The sequence below is a fragment of the Cricetulus griseus genome, chromosome 3 (assembly GCF_003668045.3).
Source record: "Cricetulus griseus strain 17A/GY chromosome 3, alternate assembly CriGri-PICRH-1.0, whole genome shotgun sequence".
Classification (NCBI taxonomy): Eukaryota; Metazoa; Chordata; class Mammalia; order Rodentia; family Cricetidae; genus Cricetulus; species Cricetulus griseus.
In genome coordinates, this window is record NC_048596.1 from 71970917 (window position 1) to 71986984 (window position 16068).

At 41.3% G+C, this 16068-nt stretch overlaps 1 protein-coding gene across 3 annotated transcripts in view; it reads right to left on the bottom strand.

The window, feature by feature from the left end:
- The window catches only part of Sec23ip (SEC23 interacting protein), a 42088-nt gene that overhangs the window by 12047 nt on the left and 13973 nt on the right, over positions 1–16068 (bottom strand). For all 3 annotated transcript variants that reach the window (XM_027404452.2, XM_027404451.2, XM_027404450.2), the window contains exons 5-13: positions 14696–14785; positions 12290–12410; positions 10251–10340; positions 9327–9468; positions 8055–8263; positions 6692–6810; positions 5863–6015; positions 3968–4063; positions 868–1059 (exon numbers count right to left, since the gene is read on the bottom strand). In XM_027404452.2, coding sequence (XP_027260253.1) covers positions 868–1059; positions 3968–4063; positions 5863–6015; positions 6692–6810; positions 8055–8263; positions 9327–9468; positions 10251–10340; positions 12290–12410; positions 14696–14785 — 1212 coding nt within the window. The remainder of the gene's footprint in view (positions 1–867; positions 1060–3967; positions 4064–5862; positions 6016–6691; positions 6811–8054; positions 8264–9326; positions 9469–10250; positions 10341–12289; positions 12411–14695; positions 14786–16068) is intronic.

A 16068-nucleotide genomic window follows, 5' to 3' on the forward strand; every position in this document is an offset into this window, starting at 1 on the left:
ATAGAAATCAGATGAAATCAGTACCTTATGATAGAAAAAAAAATGCCTTAAGAAATACAAGTGAGGTTTAGGGATGGTTTAATAGGGAAAACACTTGCTTTGCAAGTATGAGAACCTGACCTTGATCCCTAAACCCACATAAAGATGCCAGATGTGGTGGTGCATGCTTGAAATCCCAGTGCTGGGAGTTAGAGACAGGAGCTTGCTGGCTGGCAGTCTAGCCAAACCAGTGATTGACATATCAAGGAGATCCTGTCTCAAAGGAAGCAATCATTGTTCCTGAGTATCATAGCCAAGGCTGTCCTCCAGACTCCACACATACACATACATAATACACACACACACACACACACACACACACTGCATTAAAAAGAAGAGAGAAAATATCTAACCTCTCAAGTGCTAACATGTGATACCATAAGGTCATCAGAAACATAAATAAAACAAAAAAGGAAAAAGAATAAAAGGAAAAGCAATTATGTTTTTTAAAAATTGCTTTTTAGATGAGCAGTGGTGGTGCACACCTTTAATCCCAGCACTCAGAAGGCAGAAGCAGGTGGATTCCTGAGTTTGAGGCCAGCCTGGTCTACAGAGTGAGTTCCAGGACATCTAGGGCTATACAGAGAAACCCTGTTTGAAAAATTAACAAACAAACAAAAAACCAACCAACCAACCAACCAACCAAAAACCGGGGTTGGTGGCACACACCTTTAATTTCAGCACTAAGGAAGGAGAGACAGGCCAATCTCTGAGGCAGAGGGAGTTTCAGGATAGCCAGGGCTACACAGAGAAAACCAATCTCAAGAAAGAAAAGCCAAAACCAAAACCAAAAAACCATAAAACATTAGCTTGTCAGCACACACTCACTTGTCCAGTGCCAACTTCAAAAGACTCATAATCAACTCGAGCAGATGACACGTAGGCCCCAAGTGACAGCTTCCTCCTTGACTCGCTGGATTCAGAAGGAGAAGCCATTTCCTTAGTTTTCAGAGCACTCTCATCTTGTCCCTTTGTCACAGCAGCCATCACTACCTTCTTTTCTGATGCTTTTTTCTGTTCCTATGAAAACACCACAACAGTAGAAGACAATCTTGAGGGTCCAGTTCTTATTTATCACTACAAGATATACTGTCATGCAATTAAGGATTTCTTACTAATTCAGGCATAGTAACAACATTGGGCTTACTGGGAAAAGCTACTTTTTAAAAATATATTTTGAGCTAGGCATAGTGGTGCACACCTTTAGTTCTAGCACTAGGGAGAGAGAGGCAGTCAGATCTCTGAATTTGAGTCAACCTGTTCTACAGAGTGAGTTCCAGGACAGCCAGAGATACACAGAGAAACCACCTCAAAAAGAAAAAATATTTTTACTATTTTTTCTTGTTTGTTTGTTTGGTTTGGTTTTTTCGAGACAAGGTTTCTCTGTGGCTTTGGAGACCGTCTTTGAACTAGCTCTTGTAGACCAGGCTGGTCTCAAACTCACAGAGATCCACCTGCCTCTGCCTTCCATGTGCTGGAATTAAAGTTGTGCACCACCATTACCAGCTGAAAATGCAGTTTTTAGAGACACATGCTATCATCAGGAAAAAATGTTGTCATGATACCTATAATCAAACTGTACGATTCCTAGAAAAATAAAAATTACAAAAGACAAAATATAGTAAAATCGCTAAATTTCAATCTAATATTGGCTATCTTACATGATCTTAAAATTATTAAGTATAGGAGGGCAGCAGATACAAAACAGTACGTTCTACCTACTCTACTCACGTGACTCTCTAGACAGAAACATGTCTGTACTGAAAGCAATCACAATGGAGACGATAAGAAGCACAGTGACACAGAGACAAACACATTCTGCCTTTAGGTGCTGACTACACATGTGCTCAGTTATCAAAATTCAGTACCCAGAATATTTTAAGAGCTATGCATTTCCACAAGCAAAAAGAAAAAGCAATGGGGCAAAGATTTTATTTATTATGTATGTAATGTTCTGCCCGCATGTATGCCTGCTGGCCAGAAGAGGGCACCAGATCTCATTACAGATGGTTGTGAGTCACCATGTGGTTGCTGGAAATTGAACTCAGGATCTCTGGAAGAACAGGCAGTGCTCTTAACCTCTGAGCCATCTTTCCAGCCCCCTAGGCTGGGAAGGATTATGTTAGTCTTTGTTTCACAGCAGCTAAACAAAACAGTTGACCAAGATGCTCTTTTCTACAGATCAATTCCAAAATACTATTGTTGTAGAATATTATTTTAAGGTGTGTTACTTTTACTTATGCACTGGAACATTTGTTTAATGATGCAAAGATGTACTTGATTAAATAAAATTCATCTGCAGTTAGGAGGTTGGGTCAGCAACTAGCTGTAGGGAAAAGCCAGGTGGAGGAAGTTGTAGGGAGGAGCCAGGTGGAGAAGGGTTTATATGAAGGGAACTCGAGAACAAGGAGTGGAAGACATCAGGGGCCAGCCAGCCAGCCAGCCACTCAGCCACTCAGCAATCCACGGAGTAAGAGGAAGATATACAGAAGTAAGAAAGATAAAAGCCCAGAGGGAAAAGGTAGACAGGTTAATTTAAGAAAAGCTGGCTAACAACAAGCCAAGCGAAGGCCAGGCACTCCCAACTCAAAATAAGCCTATGTGTATTCATTTTGGCCTCTCAAAAAGGCCAAAAAGCCAAGAGTGTAAGACACTATGAACACAGGAAAGTAGTCCAACTGGTTAATATAAAGGACAATAAATCAAAGAAAACTCAGCCAGCCAGCTCGGGTAACTCTACCACTGGTATTTTGAACAGTTTGCTTATCTCACTCATCTATACGAGGTGGCACAACCTGAAAAACCTAAAATCTAAAATTTTCAAAGTTCTTCCAGCTCCAATTTGCTCCTTGGTCAGCATTTTCTTTCACTACATTTATTCCAGATGCTAAGAGAGCTACCTAAAGAAATCATACACTGACTTACTGCCAAGAGCTATTTTGTTCCCCTAGAGTCACTGGCAGCAATTTGATGTGCAGATGAGCCAACATATACAGAGGTAACTAACAATATTCCCAATACTAGAAACCACTCCTTTTCAATGAAAATGACAAAGATGGTTTACAGAGGGGAGAGAATCCAGACCATGCATATTTGATATCCTTGCTAAAAAACAATTGGCTGATTTTAGTCCCATTATTTCAGTGACAGTAAGTAATTAAGACACAATATGTACTATCTTCATCTGTCAGCAATTTACCTGTGAGCAATACATAGCAATCAATGCAATGTGGCTGATAAATTTTCGTGGTTCATCTAAAAGCAATTATATTTTAATTTAAAAAATGAGAATATACTATAGATCTTTATTTCCAAGCATAAAATTTCCAAGCTTAAAATACCATAGCTTATATATCTAAACCATTGCAATCTATATAACAGGATCCTTCTAGGAATTTTTCAATGAAGTTTTCTAATTTTTAATCTTTTATTGCAGGAAAAAAACAGGACATGAAGCAGAGAGCCTGAAGATGTCACTCCTCAATCCTTGTCTGTCTTGCCGTGGGCCTGGCCTCACTGCTGTTTGTGTGGAGAACCAACTGTGCCTACATACAGAAGCACCCAGCACATCCCTGAAACAAAGTGTGCTGGACCACCGTGCTCATCAGGGCAATATCAGATCATTCTCTCTTTGGATAAAGTCACGTGTGAAGATGAACTTCCGGGGATCTGCCCACAGACGGTGAGAGACTCAGAAGAGGTGGAGAGTTTTGTGAACTGGACTTGGAGATGCAGGGAAAGGGACACCTCATAATCTCACAGCTTTTCTCAACACTTAATCATGGCTTGCCTTCTCAAAAAATGACTCGTGAGTTGTTCTCTTTCTAGGCTGGCCTGGGCTATAGTGTAAGACCTTGCCTTAAAAGATGAAAAATACAAACAAAAAGGGCAAATTACAAAATGTGTTGAGGGCAGAGATGAACCTTACCAGTTTGGCTGCTTTAAGTTTTACGAAATTGGCTATCTTCTTCCTGGGCCCAAGGGGTATCCCCATCTCCTTCAGGTCATCAACTGTACACATAAGCTTTAAAGGGAAGCAAAAAGCATATTAATTAATCAATCAGTCTAGAGACAGATGAGCCAAAAGTGGGATGGATACAAAGAACATTCCAAGAATCAACTAAACCAACCAAAAAGCTGGGGCTTCTTGCTTAATAGATAATTTTAAGTTTTAAAATGTTCAGTCTCTGTTTGCTGGCAGAGCATTTGCCTAGCATGTGTGAAGTCTTGACTAAAGTACCTAGCACTACAAAAAATTTTTAAATTAGTCTCCCCACTAAAAATTCTATTATTTTTAATAGAAATATATCTATGTCATGCAAAATTCTGAAACTATACTGTTTATAATGAATCTTTCCCCTGAGACCTTTCCCATCCATCCTGGTCCCAACTATCCAGTTCTTTAAGTGATAGCAATCTGCCCTTTCTTTAGAGACCCCTAATGTGCACTCAACAGCAACATGCTCTTCAGTGTGTGTGCCAGTCTCAAGCCTATCTCTTTTCACCCGAGTACCTAACAGGTCAAGATCGATGACACTGTCTGTCATTCAAGTGCTGCGAGTCCTACAGCAGGGCTGCACAAATGACTCCACCAACACCCTGCCAGTATGTACTGTGGTTGCCAAGGTCCTATACTACTGAAAACAGTGTTCAGTGAGCATCCCTGCAGGTATTCCCAGGGGCTTCCTTACAGAAAACATTTCCAGCAGTAAAAGCGGCAGGGCAAAGGGCCCACAATCTTATTTCGGAAGACATTAAAAGCTCTGCAGAGACTGTGCCCATTTATGCTCTCAGCAACCAGAGTAAAACAGTGCCAACTTCTCCTCCTAGCCACAGATTGTTATCACTGACTGGTTAAAACTGGCATTCTGTACTTGTTCTCCCAAGGCTTGAAGTCACCGGTTACTTTCTTTCCTACAGAACATGCATGCGCTTGTTTAGATGCCTGTTTGCCTGCTGCTTCCTTATCAAAGTCCTGAATAAACACTGACCATGAAGCCGCCACTGTCTGTGTCCAGGTGCTTTCCTAATAATCTCTCTCTGGCCATGAGGTACTACTACTTTGAATTTCTTGTTCATGTATGGCTTCTGGGTTTTGACTCAGACTTTTAAAAAGCTTCACACATTTAACTACTTTTTTTCTCAAATCTTTAATTCCAGGACTTGGGAGGCAGAGGCAGGCATATCCCTTTGAGTTTGAGGCCAGCCTGTCTATAAAATGAGTTCCAGAACAGCCAGAGCTACACAGAGAAACCCTGACTTGAAAAAACCAGGAAATTTTTTTTGCTGTACTTATTCTATATGTATGTGTTCTCTGGGTTTACATATGTCACTATGTGTGTGCCAGTGCCCACAGCAGCCAAAAGAGGGCACTGGATCCTGGAATGGAGTCACAGACAGTTGTGACCCACAGTGTGGGTACTGGAAACCAAACCTCAGTCCTCTGCAAGAGCAGCAAGTGCTCTTAACCACTGAGACAACTCTCCCCCCAGCCTCCTTTTTCTCTATTTTTTAAGCATTTAAATTTTTGGCTTATGTGGAATAAATTCTGATGTAAGAATGCTTAAGTCAAGCTGGGTGGTGGTGGTGCACGCCTTTAATCCCAGCACTCGGGAGGCAGAGGCAGGCGGATCTCTGTGAGTTTGAGACCAACCTGGTCTACAAGAGTCAGTTCCAGGACAGGCTCCAAAGCTACACAGAGAAACTCTGCCTCAAAAAACGGAAGAAGAAAAAAAAAAAGAATGCTTAAATCATTCTTCAATTTTCAAGCTTACACAAAGGAAGAATAATTTTCAATGAAATGAATCAGGTTATTATCAGTACCAGAGATTCCATGTCCATCTTTTCCTTTTCAAAAGTGCTAATGTAATCAAAGAGGCTGAGTGCTTCCAGGGTTCCATGCAAAGTTAGGGGTTCTTCATTTTCAACATCAAGGTCACATGATTCATCTGACATCAGCTTTGATTCTTCAGGTATCTTAATAAAAAGGAGAAGAAAATATTCTAAAGCTCAGAAAAAACTCCCATATGTCTCCTAATCTTCACAAAATCTGAAATGACTTTGCTCTACAAATAAACCACAATTTTAGCACTCTGCCATCTGTTACCTGGACTTTAAAGCTTATTTGTCTAGTAAATCACTCATGTTTCCATTTGCTATAATAATTTACTTTTAAAGCTGGGCAGTGGTGTTGCACACCTTTGATCCTAGTACTCAGGAGGCAGAGGCAGGCAGATTTGGTTTACAAAAGCAAGTTCCAGAACAGCTAGGGATGTCACACAGAGAAACTCTGTCTCAAAAACAGATAGATAGATAAATAGATAGATAGATAGATAGATAGATGATAAATAAATGTAATAATTTACTTTTTAAAATCCTAAGCCCTCACATTTACTTTATAATCCATAAGGAAGAAAGAATGAGATTTTTAGAGATTGCATATCACTGTGTTGCCCAGGCTGGCTTTGAACTCCTCCTCCTCCTATCAGCCTCCAAAGCAGCCAGGATTACAGGCGTGCGGCCCAACTCTTCTACTGTACTTCTGAGCCTCGATGTATTTTGACAACTAAAAAGTTACTAGAAACAGTACAGGCTTTGGAGAACAACTCAGGGCTAGCTCTAAATCTCACAGGTTTACTAACTACAGGCTTACCTGCTTTTCCTGAAAATTTGGCTGTTTTATAATTCCATTAGAAACAGCCTTGGACCCCGGAGACTTAGAGACACTCACATCTTTTTGATTAGACAAGATGTCAAACAGAATCAAAGAACCTAAGTAAGAAAAAGACATATTGTGCTTTATAACAAAGTTACCTACCCCAAGTATTTTCAACACTAAACAAATCCTCCTGGCTTTTTTTTTAGTCTCTAGCAGAAGTCATACAAAGATGAGAAGCTGATTAAAATCCGATAATCAGCACCAGCAAGACGGCTGGCTCAGCCAGTAAAAGAATCTGCTGTGCAAGCTTTGCAACCTGAATTTCATCTCCAGAGCCCATGTGTTCTTAGGTTTCTGTCAACTTGCCAGAGCTAGGGTCATGAGAAAACAGGAAACCTCAACTAGAAAACACGCCATCACACTGGCAATGATTCAAGAGGAAAAACCCACCTGCTCTGGGTTGGTGCCTTCTCTGGGCAGGTGATCCTGAAGTGTACTGAGCAGGCCAGGAGGAGCAAACCAGGAAGCAACACTCCTCCATGGTCTCTGCTTCAGTTCCTGCTTCCAGGTTCCTGTGTACACAGGAAGCCCTGCCCTGCCCTTCCTTCAGGATGGACTACAACTGTAAGCTGAAATAAAAATCTCTCCTCCCCAAGTTGCTTTTGATCATGATGTTCATCAAAGCAACAGAAAACAAAGTAAGGCACAATGTAAAGGTGGAAGAGAAAGGACACTACAGAGCTGTCCTCTGACTGCGCACAGGTGCTATAGTACATATGCCCATTCGTGTACGTGTGTATGAGTCTTGTATATGCTCTAAGTTTTGCAGCCAGAAAAACACAAAGCAACTTCTGAACAAACCAAACAAGCAAATCTGAAATTACATGGGACAGTTTTACCTTCCCATTCTAGATCTAAAAATATTCCTGTTTCATCTAAGAACAAAACAACATGTACAGTCTAATGGGTAGAGAGACGGCTCAGTGGTTACTTGCATCCTGTTCTTCCTTCCAGAGGACATAAGCTTGGTTCCTAGCACCCATACCCACCAGTTTACAAGCACCGTTCACTCCAGCTCCGGGAATGAGTTACCCTCTTTCTGGCCTCCAAGGAAACCCACATACACATGGCATATATTCAACAGATCCACACTCACTACATAAATGAAATAAAATCTTAAAACAGTGAAAACACATAGCCTTCCTCTGCTACTGGACACGACAAGCAAAGGCAATCTAACCACAAAACACTGTCTTCTCTTCAAAACCCAAGCTCTCTAAATCTTGCAGCCAGACAAACACAAAGCAATGACTGGACAAACCAAACAGGCACATCTGAAATTACGTGACACCTTTACCTAAACTGTGACCAGCAACAGAGACCTTTCCTTTGAAGTTTGGGTTCCGACTCAAAAAGAGCGAGTATAGCCGGTTTATCTCCACTCCCACTTTCTCCACAATTGACTGGCAGTAGGTAGGGCTGTTGTAAAACAAAATGTCTAGCAGAGTCTCATTAGTAAAGTGCCGAAACCGACCGATACTTTGCAAAGTGATTTTCTTGATATTCCTGTTTTAAAAGGAAAAACAAAGTTACTATTAGTATTTACCTTCAACCTCTGGGTTTTTAACAGTTTAGATTTTTATTTCTGAAAGAAAAAAAAAACATACAAAGGTACAGATTATATATTAATTAGTACAATGAACTTATAAATGCCACAGGCTGATTTATACATAGAAAAGCCTACCATCCCATTTTCTTCTGACTAACTGAAAATCTGTATGCCTGACAAAAATTGTGTCTGGCAGAGACAAGAGGCTGTCACAGTTAGAATATAGAAGGAGTCACTTGAAGCAAAAACTCTTCAGCATCCACTGAGGAAGCAAGCACCTCACAGTACAGTACAATGTGGCCAGAATGCTGTCCGCAGGGATAGCTTTATTAAAGTATGTGCCCTGACACATCACAGGGACCACTAACTGGGAGCATTTTATTAGCCATGTGTGGCAGGGTAAATATTATCTGAAACCGTGGCTCTGAAACTGAGGGTGGTTTTCTGTCACAGTGCCTGGTGAGTGCTGCTAGCCCTCAGTGGCATCGATCAACTCTAGGATGTTAAACATCCTACCATTCAACAGCCTCGTGCATGCCCACAAAGAAACTGTCAATCTAAATCCCAAACAGGGGTGGAATTTTTTGCCCCATGGGAGATATCACGTGGTGAAGAAGATCTATTTAGTTGTTAACCAGACAAGGAGGCTGTTGAGCATTCCCAGCAGGCCCCACCTAACCACAGCAGGTCAGAGTGGGTTTTAAAGCCAGCTACAGAGCCAGGGTGTGTTCACCACACCTGGGAATCTGAGTTCAATTTCCAGTACCAAAAATAAACTCAAAGTGTCTAAAATTATTCCTAAATCCTCTTAAATATTTACAGTGAGAGCAAACACACAGATATATCTGAGGAACAGTCACATATTTATAGTGTAACTAGCATTTCATCACATCAGAACAAGATTATCATTAACATAAAGAACCTTATTTGCTTAAGTTGGAATAAGCCAGTTTGCATTAAGGTTTAAATTTGCCTCTAACTTTAACTGCTCTGAAAAACATGACATCAAAATCTACAAACCTGTCCACACCCGTGGCATGCCCACCCAGGGCACTATGCCAGTGAACTGGAAGGAACTCCACTCGGCTGACTTTCCCATCGTCTATAGACTTCTTGAAGTGTGTCTGCAGCAACTTGAGAGAAACCACCCTAAAATCATCCACTAAGAAGAAGAAGAAGAAGAAGAAGAAGAAGAAGAAGAAGAAGAAGAAGAAGAAGAAGAAAGAAAAATCAAGAGGTAAATTGTTTATCTTAGCTTGGAAGCTAATTAGTTAACTGAAATGTGCTGGCATTTTTAATAGTATAAAGATATATGTGTTTAAAAATGATGACAAAATAGTAAATGAACAAATCCAACTGTTAGGAAGTCCTTAAAAAGTTTTATTATTTTTGAAGCCTAAAAAAATTACTTAACCACCTCTACATGTAAGGCCAGAAGACTGGAATCAAACCCCTCCTTGGCATCAGGTTCCAGAACTGACTAACAGTGACAATAGAGCACTTAATTCAGCTAATGCCTTTCCTCACTAGAGGAAACAGTAGCAAACTCACACCCAGAGGTATATTTGTGAGGGATACAACACAAGTGATACCAAGTGTCCAGTAAATGCAAACTACTATTGCAGACAAAGTCTTTACATTCCCAGCCCAACTGAGAATGGTTGGTCACTGGCATGTCCTTAAATGGCTTCTCAGAGGATTCCCTACGTATCAGTTCAGTGCATAGGAGCTCCATGCTTCAAGTGCTCAGGCAGGAAACTGTCTGCCAAAACGTGAAATTATTCTCATGGCACCTTCTAATACTTTCTACTGACCATAGAAATCTCCTCTTTTAGCATATTCAGCCACAAGTACACAGCTAGGAACTACCATAAAATGCATACTAAAGAGCCTTTCTGTCAGTACTCAAGTTCTTCTATGAAATGAAATGTGGCTTGCACTTACCACATTCAATAATGCTTCTAAAGCGCAAGTCACACACTGGTCCAATTCCATGCACCATGAACACCAAATGATCAACTTGAGGCATCTCCCCTAGTAAAAGAAACAAATAATAAAAGTCGTCATCACACATACACACAAGCTGAGAATTCAGCACAGTTAATTGCTAAATTCTTTTCTTGTTTGTTTTTAGTAACAGGGTTTCTCCGTGTAGCTTTGGAGCCTATCCTAGAACTCAGTCCGTAGAGCAGGCTGGCCTCAAACTCACAGAGATCCACCTGCCTCTGCCTCCTGATTGCTGGGAATGTGTGTGCCACCACTGCCCAGCTAAATTGCTAAATTTTTGATACCTCTTTTATCATTAACTAGCCAAATAATTTGGAGGCAGAAGTAGAAAATCTCTGAGAGTTTGAGGCCAGCCTGGTTACAGAGAGAGTTCCAGGACAGGATCCAAGGCTCACAGAGAAACCTGTCTCAAAAACAACAACAAAAAACCTGGCCAAAGAAATCCATTACCCTTCTAAGTAAATATCCCTCATTACCCTTTATCAAATTAGAATAATCTGGCTACCTTGACAAATAACGGGCCAGTCGGTGGTGGCACACACCTTTATTTAATCCCAGCACTCAGAAGGCAAATGCAGATGGATCTCTGTGAGTTCGAGGCCAGCCTGGTCTACAAAGTGAATTCCAAGACAGCCAGGGCTGTTACACAGAGAAACTGTCTCAAAACCAACTACAAAAAAATTAAATTATTAAAAAAGCTCCCCAGAGGCTGGAGAGATGATTCAGCGGTTAAGAGCACTGACTGTTCTTCCAGAGGTCCTGAGTTCAATTCCCGACAACCACATGGTGGCTCACAACCACCTTGAATGAGATCTGGTACCCTCTGCTGGCATGCAGGCAAAAGACTGTATACATAATAAATAGATAAAAATCTTTAAAAACAAAAAAAAGCTCCCCAGAGCACTAAGCCCGACATGGACAAGCAATCTGCCAATATAAAACATCTATGTTCCCAAAGTCCTTCTCCTTAATTCAAAAATGTACTAGGAGGGCAGGTATGGTCTTGAACACCTTCATTCCCATCACTCTGCAGGCAGAAGCAGGTGGATCTCTAAGTTGGAGGCTTGATGGTCTACATAGCAAGTTCAAAGCCAAGCAGGGCTATACAATGCAACCCTGTCTCCAAACAAAACAAAAGAAAACCTCTAGAAGTATGGTTTGAATGATAATGGCAGCCATAGGCTCATATACTTAAATGTAGCCACCATTGAGTGGAACTATTTGGGAAGGATTGGGAGGTGTGGCTTGGGGGATATCACTGAGGTTTCAAAAGCATACACCAAGCCCAGTCACTCACTCTTTGCCTCTGGAACAGGATCTAAAGTTCTCAGCTATTTCTCCAGCCCCACACCTGCCCGCTTGCCTGCTCAGCGGCTTGCTGCCATGTTCCCCATCATGATGAGCCCCTATAAATAATCCAAAACCTTTTCATATAAAGATAAAAACGAAAAAAAAAAAAAAAGAAAAGAAAAAGATAAAAATGAGTCAAACTTGGTGGTTCATACCTTTAATCTCAGCACTCAGGAGGCAGAGGCAGGTAGAGTTCTAAATTCCAGGACAGCTAGAACTACATAGTGAGATCCTGTTTCCAAACAAAAAGATAGAAATGTAGAGCTGATAGTCACTCTCAGTGGTTCCAAGTGCTTATTCTGGCAAAGGATCCAGGCTCAGTTCCCAACGCCCATATGGTAGCCCACAACCATCCCTAACTCCCAGGAGATCTGAATCCTACTTCTGACCTCTGTTGGCACACACATGGTACATGAACATATATGCAGGCAGAACACTCACCACTTGTAAAAATAAATAAAAATTAAAAAGGATAAATAATAAGAAAAAAGAAATGTGACCAGCCTATATGGTTGAATTCTGAGCACTCTGGCTGTAATTTTAATAACTGCTTCTTTTTTCATAGTGAACAATGAAACTGACACAGCAGCCCAAACAGACCTTTCTCCTAAGCAAACTAAACATACCATCAGGAATCTCATCAAGGTTATCGTCAATTCCACGCTTTACAACTCTGGGCCTTGTCTGTCCATCTTGTGTCGTCCCCCACTCATCTGGCACTGAAGAAGGCTGGAACTGGACAATAACCTTCAAGACACAAGATTATGACAAGGCTCATTAGCAAAATTATTTCCCACTATAATCTAAGCAATATATTTTTTTTGGGGGGGGGGTGTTGTTTGGTTCTCAAGATGGATTCTCACTACACATCCCCTGACTGGCCTGGAACTTGTTATCTAGACAACGTTAGACCAGAACTTGCAGCCATCTTCCTGCCTCTGCCTCCCATATGTTGGGACTGCAGGCATGTACCACTAAGCTTACTTCAAACTAATGTGTTTAATATGAAGAATCCTGTGCATTACAGTATATATGGTTATAAATGAAGTAGACCTGTTCCCCAAGCAAATTCTGTAAAAGTCTGGCTACCATTAACTATCAAAACTAAACATATTGTTATTTCTAATGCTTATGCTGGAAAATCATACATCAAAATCAAAAGTAGTATATATTGATTTTTTTCCTCCAAGTTTGATTCTCAGCACAAGAATGGGAAGGGATTATTAAGGTGTGTGCACATGCACACCTGTGTAGAGATGTAAGACAACACAATAGACATTGACGTTGGATGGGGAAGGGGTCTGGATGAGAGGGTGAGGATAGGAACAGGAGGGATCAGGTGGGGGAAGGATGGAGCGAGAGAGTACTGTGAGAGACAACTGGAATCTGGGGGCATCTCTGGGACTCTAGAAACCTAGTGCAATTGATAGTCCCAGCAATCTATGAGGATGACCCTAAGTAAGAGTCCTAGCAATGGGGGATATGAAGCCTGAACCAGCCTTCTGTAATCAGGCAAGACTTCCATAGAGGGACTGCCAATTAAACTGGGCTCATAGGGGCTCACAGAGACTGAACCAACAACCAGGGAGCCTGCATGGGACTGACCTAGACCCTCTGCTTATGTTATGTAGCTTGGTGGGAGCAGGGGCTAACTCTGACTCTGTTGTCCTTTTTTTGAGACCCTTTCCTCCCACTAGATTACCTCATCCAGCTTTAATAGGAGAAGAAGTGCCTAGTCTCACTACAACTTGATATACTCTGACTGGCTGATATCCATGAGATGCCTGCCCTTTTCTGAAGAGTAACAGATGAGAAGTGGATGGGAGGCGGGCCTGGGAAGAGAAGGAGGGGAAACTGAGGTTGGGACCTAAAAACAAAACAAATAAGTAGGGAAAAAAATCCACACATAACTTTGACTCTCCAAAAACTTAAAAACAAAAACAACAAATAAACAAAACCAAACAAAAAATGCAAAAAGAAAAACTGATTTCAATATTGAGATATTGCCAAAGGAGTGGTGCACGCCTTTAATCCCAGCACTTGATATGCAAAGGCAGGTGGATCTCTGTAAATTCAAGGCTAGCCTGATCTACAAAGTTCCAGGACAGCTAGGACTGTTATACAGAAAAACTCTGTCTAAGAAAAATAAAAAAATAAAAATCCCAGCACTCGGGAGGGCAGAGGCAGGTGAATCTCTGAGTTCAATCCCAGTCTGGTCTAGCCAGAGCTACACAGAGAAACCCTGTCTCAGAAACACAAAACAAAATAATAACAACAACATTTCTACATACCCACTGATTTACAAATTGTTTCTCCCAGCTGCTCTCACAATACAAAGGCAGAGCTGGTAACTCAATAGAGAGCAGACAGCTTGCAAAGCTTTGACCATTTTCTCTGGCCTTTTTTAAAGAGTCAGCTTCATCAAACCAAGTGAAAAGATTCACCAAGCTTCTTCTAAGGTGATATTCAATACCAGTAACATGTTACCCAAACAGAAACTTCATGAGAAAAAGTTGAATTTCCATGATTAATTATTAAATTATTCCAAAATACACTTGCCAGGCATGGTGGTTTGGAACTTTAAAGCAAAGGAAGGTGGACTGGATCTCTGAGTTCATAGCAGCCTGTTCTGTATAGTGAATTCCAGGACAGCAGGGCTACATAGAGAGACCCTTTCTCAACATATATACTTACACACACATATATATATAGTGTATACATGTGTGTGTTTAAGTAAAGAATAAAATTAAAGCTGGGGGGTGCTGGTGCACACCTTTAATACCAGTACTCAGGAGGCAGAAGCAGGTGGATCTCTGTGAGTTCGAGGACAGCCTGGTCTACAGAGGGAGTTCTAGGATAGGCTCCAAAGCTACACAGAGAAACCCTGTCTCGAAAAACCAAATTAATTAATTAAAAAACAATACAATTATTACAAAGAAATCCTTGCAAAAACACTAAAAATGAAATGGTATCACACATCCAGCAGAAAAGCCTTTAAAGGGGGCCTCCCCCCATCTCAGAGAGCACCTCACCTTTGGGTTGTGCATAACGATAGTCTCTCCACTTGGAAACTCTAATCTGCGGTGCCACTGATTCGTCGTTACAGCTTTTTTATACTCAGCCTGCAGTGACAAAACAACACATAGTCCAGTCAGTCACTACCCACATCAAGACAAGTGTGGAGGAGGAGTGGAATGATGCTGGCAATGCAGCAGGAATAGTAGGTCACCATGCTTTGTGTCCTCCAACACAAACTACTCCAGGGTCTGCTCTCACACACTCATAAGTACTGTATCTCCACTACAAGGAGAAGACAATGGAGGGTTAGACAGTGTATCGGTTTCTTAGGGCTGAAGAAGTCAAGCAGTATAAAATGAACTTTTTGTCTCATACTTCTTAAGGCTACCTCTCCAAATCACAGTGACAGCAGGACACCAATCCCTATGAAACCTGCACAGAACGTCCCTTCTAAGAACCACTGCCTGGCTACAATCAAGACTAGTCCTTGGCAGAAGCCTAACTCCAAATTTTGCCTCTATCAAACCATAGACAGCATTCTGTCTATCTGAACATGTTTGTCTTGTTTGTGATGTACAAAGACACTGGCTATATGGAGTTAGGGGCCACCCTCCTCAAGTAACTTCATCTTAACTGATTTCATCTATAACAACCTAGTTCCTCATAAAGTTGCTTTCATAGGTACTAGGGGTTGGTAAATCAACAGTATTTGGAGTAGAGACGAAGGAGACACATTAAGTCTCTCAAGGGCTCTGAGAAGACAACTTTGATGCTGAGACTGCACATATACACACAGTATTTATTTAGCTCTACTCCTGATACAACCTCTGCAGTCCTCTCCCCATCTTTTTTAAACCTTCCCTCCATAAAGGTCACGGGGCCCTCGCCCCTGGGAGGAGGGTGTAATCTTGCTCTAACCTTGAATTCCTGAGCCCAGCAGCTCATATCACTATGTACAGCCTATGGATATATTTTCTCTCCTCAAAATGCTAGAAATCAAATCCAGGGGTCTTGTGCACACTAGGCAGACATTTTAAACTCCACTGCAAGTCCTAGCCCTCATGAGTATCTTTTATTTATTTTTTATTTTTTTAATTTTTTTTTTTTTTTCTCAAGACAGGGTTTCTCTGTGTAGCTTTGGAGCCTATCCTAGCACTCGCTCTGGAGACCAGGCTGCCTCGAACTCACAGAGATCCGCCTGCCTCTGCCTCCTGAGTGCTGGGACTAAAGTCATGCACCACCACCGTCCAGCTGAGCATCTTTTTTTTTTTTTTAAGATTTTATTTATTTATTATGTATACAGTCTTCTGCCTGCACACCAGCAGAGGGCACCAGATCTCATTCAAGGTGGTTGTGAGCCACCATGTGGTTGTTGGGAATTGAACTC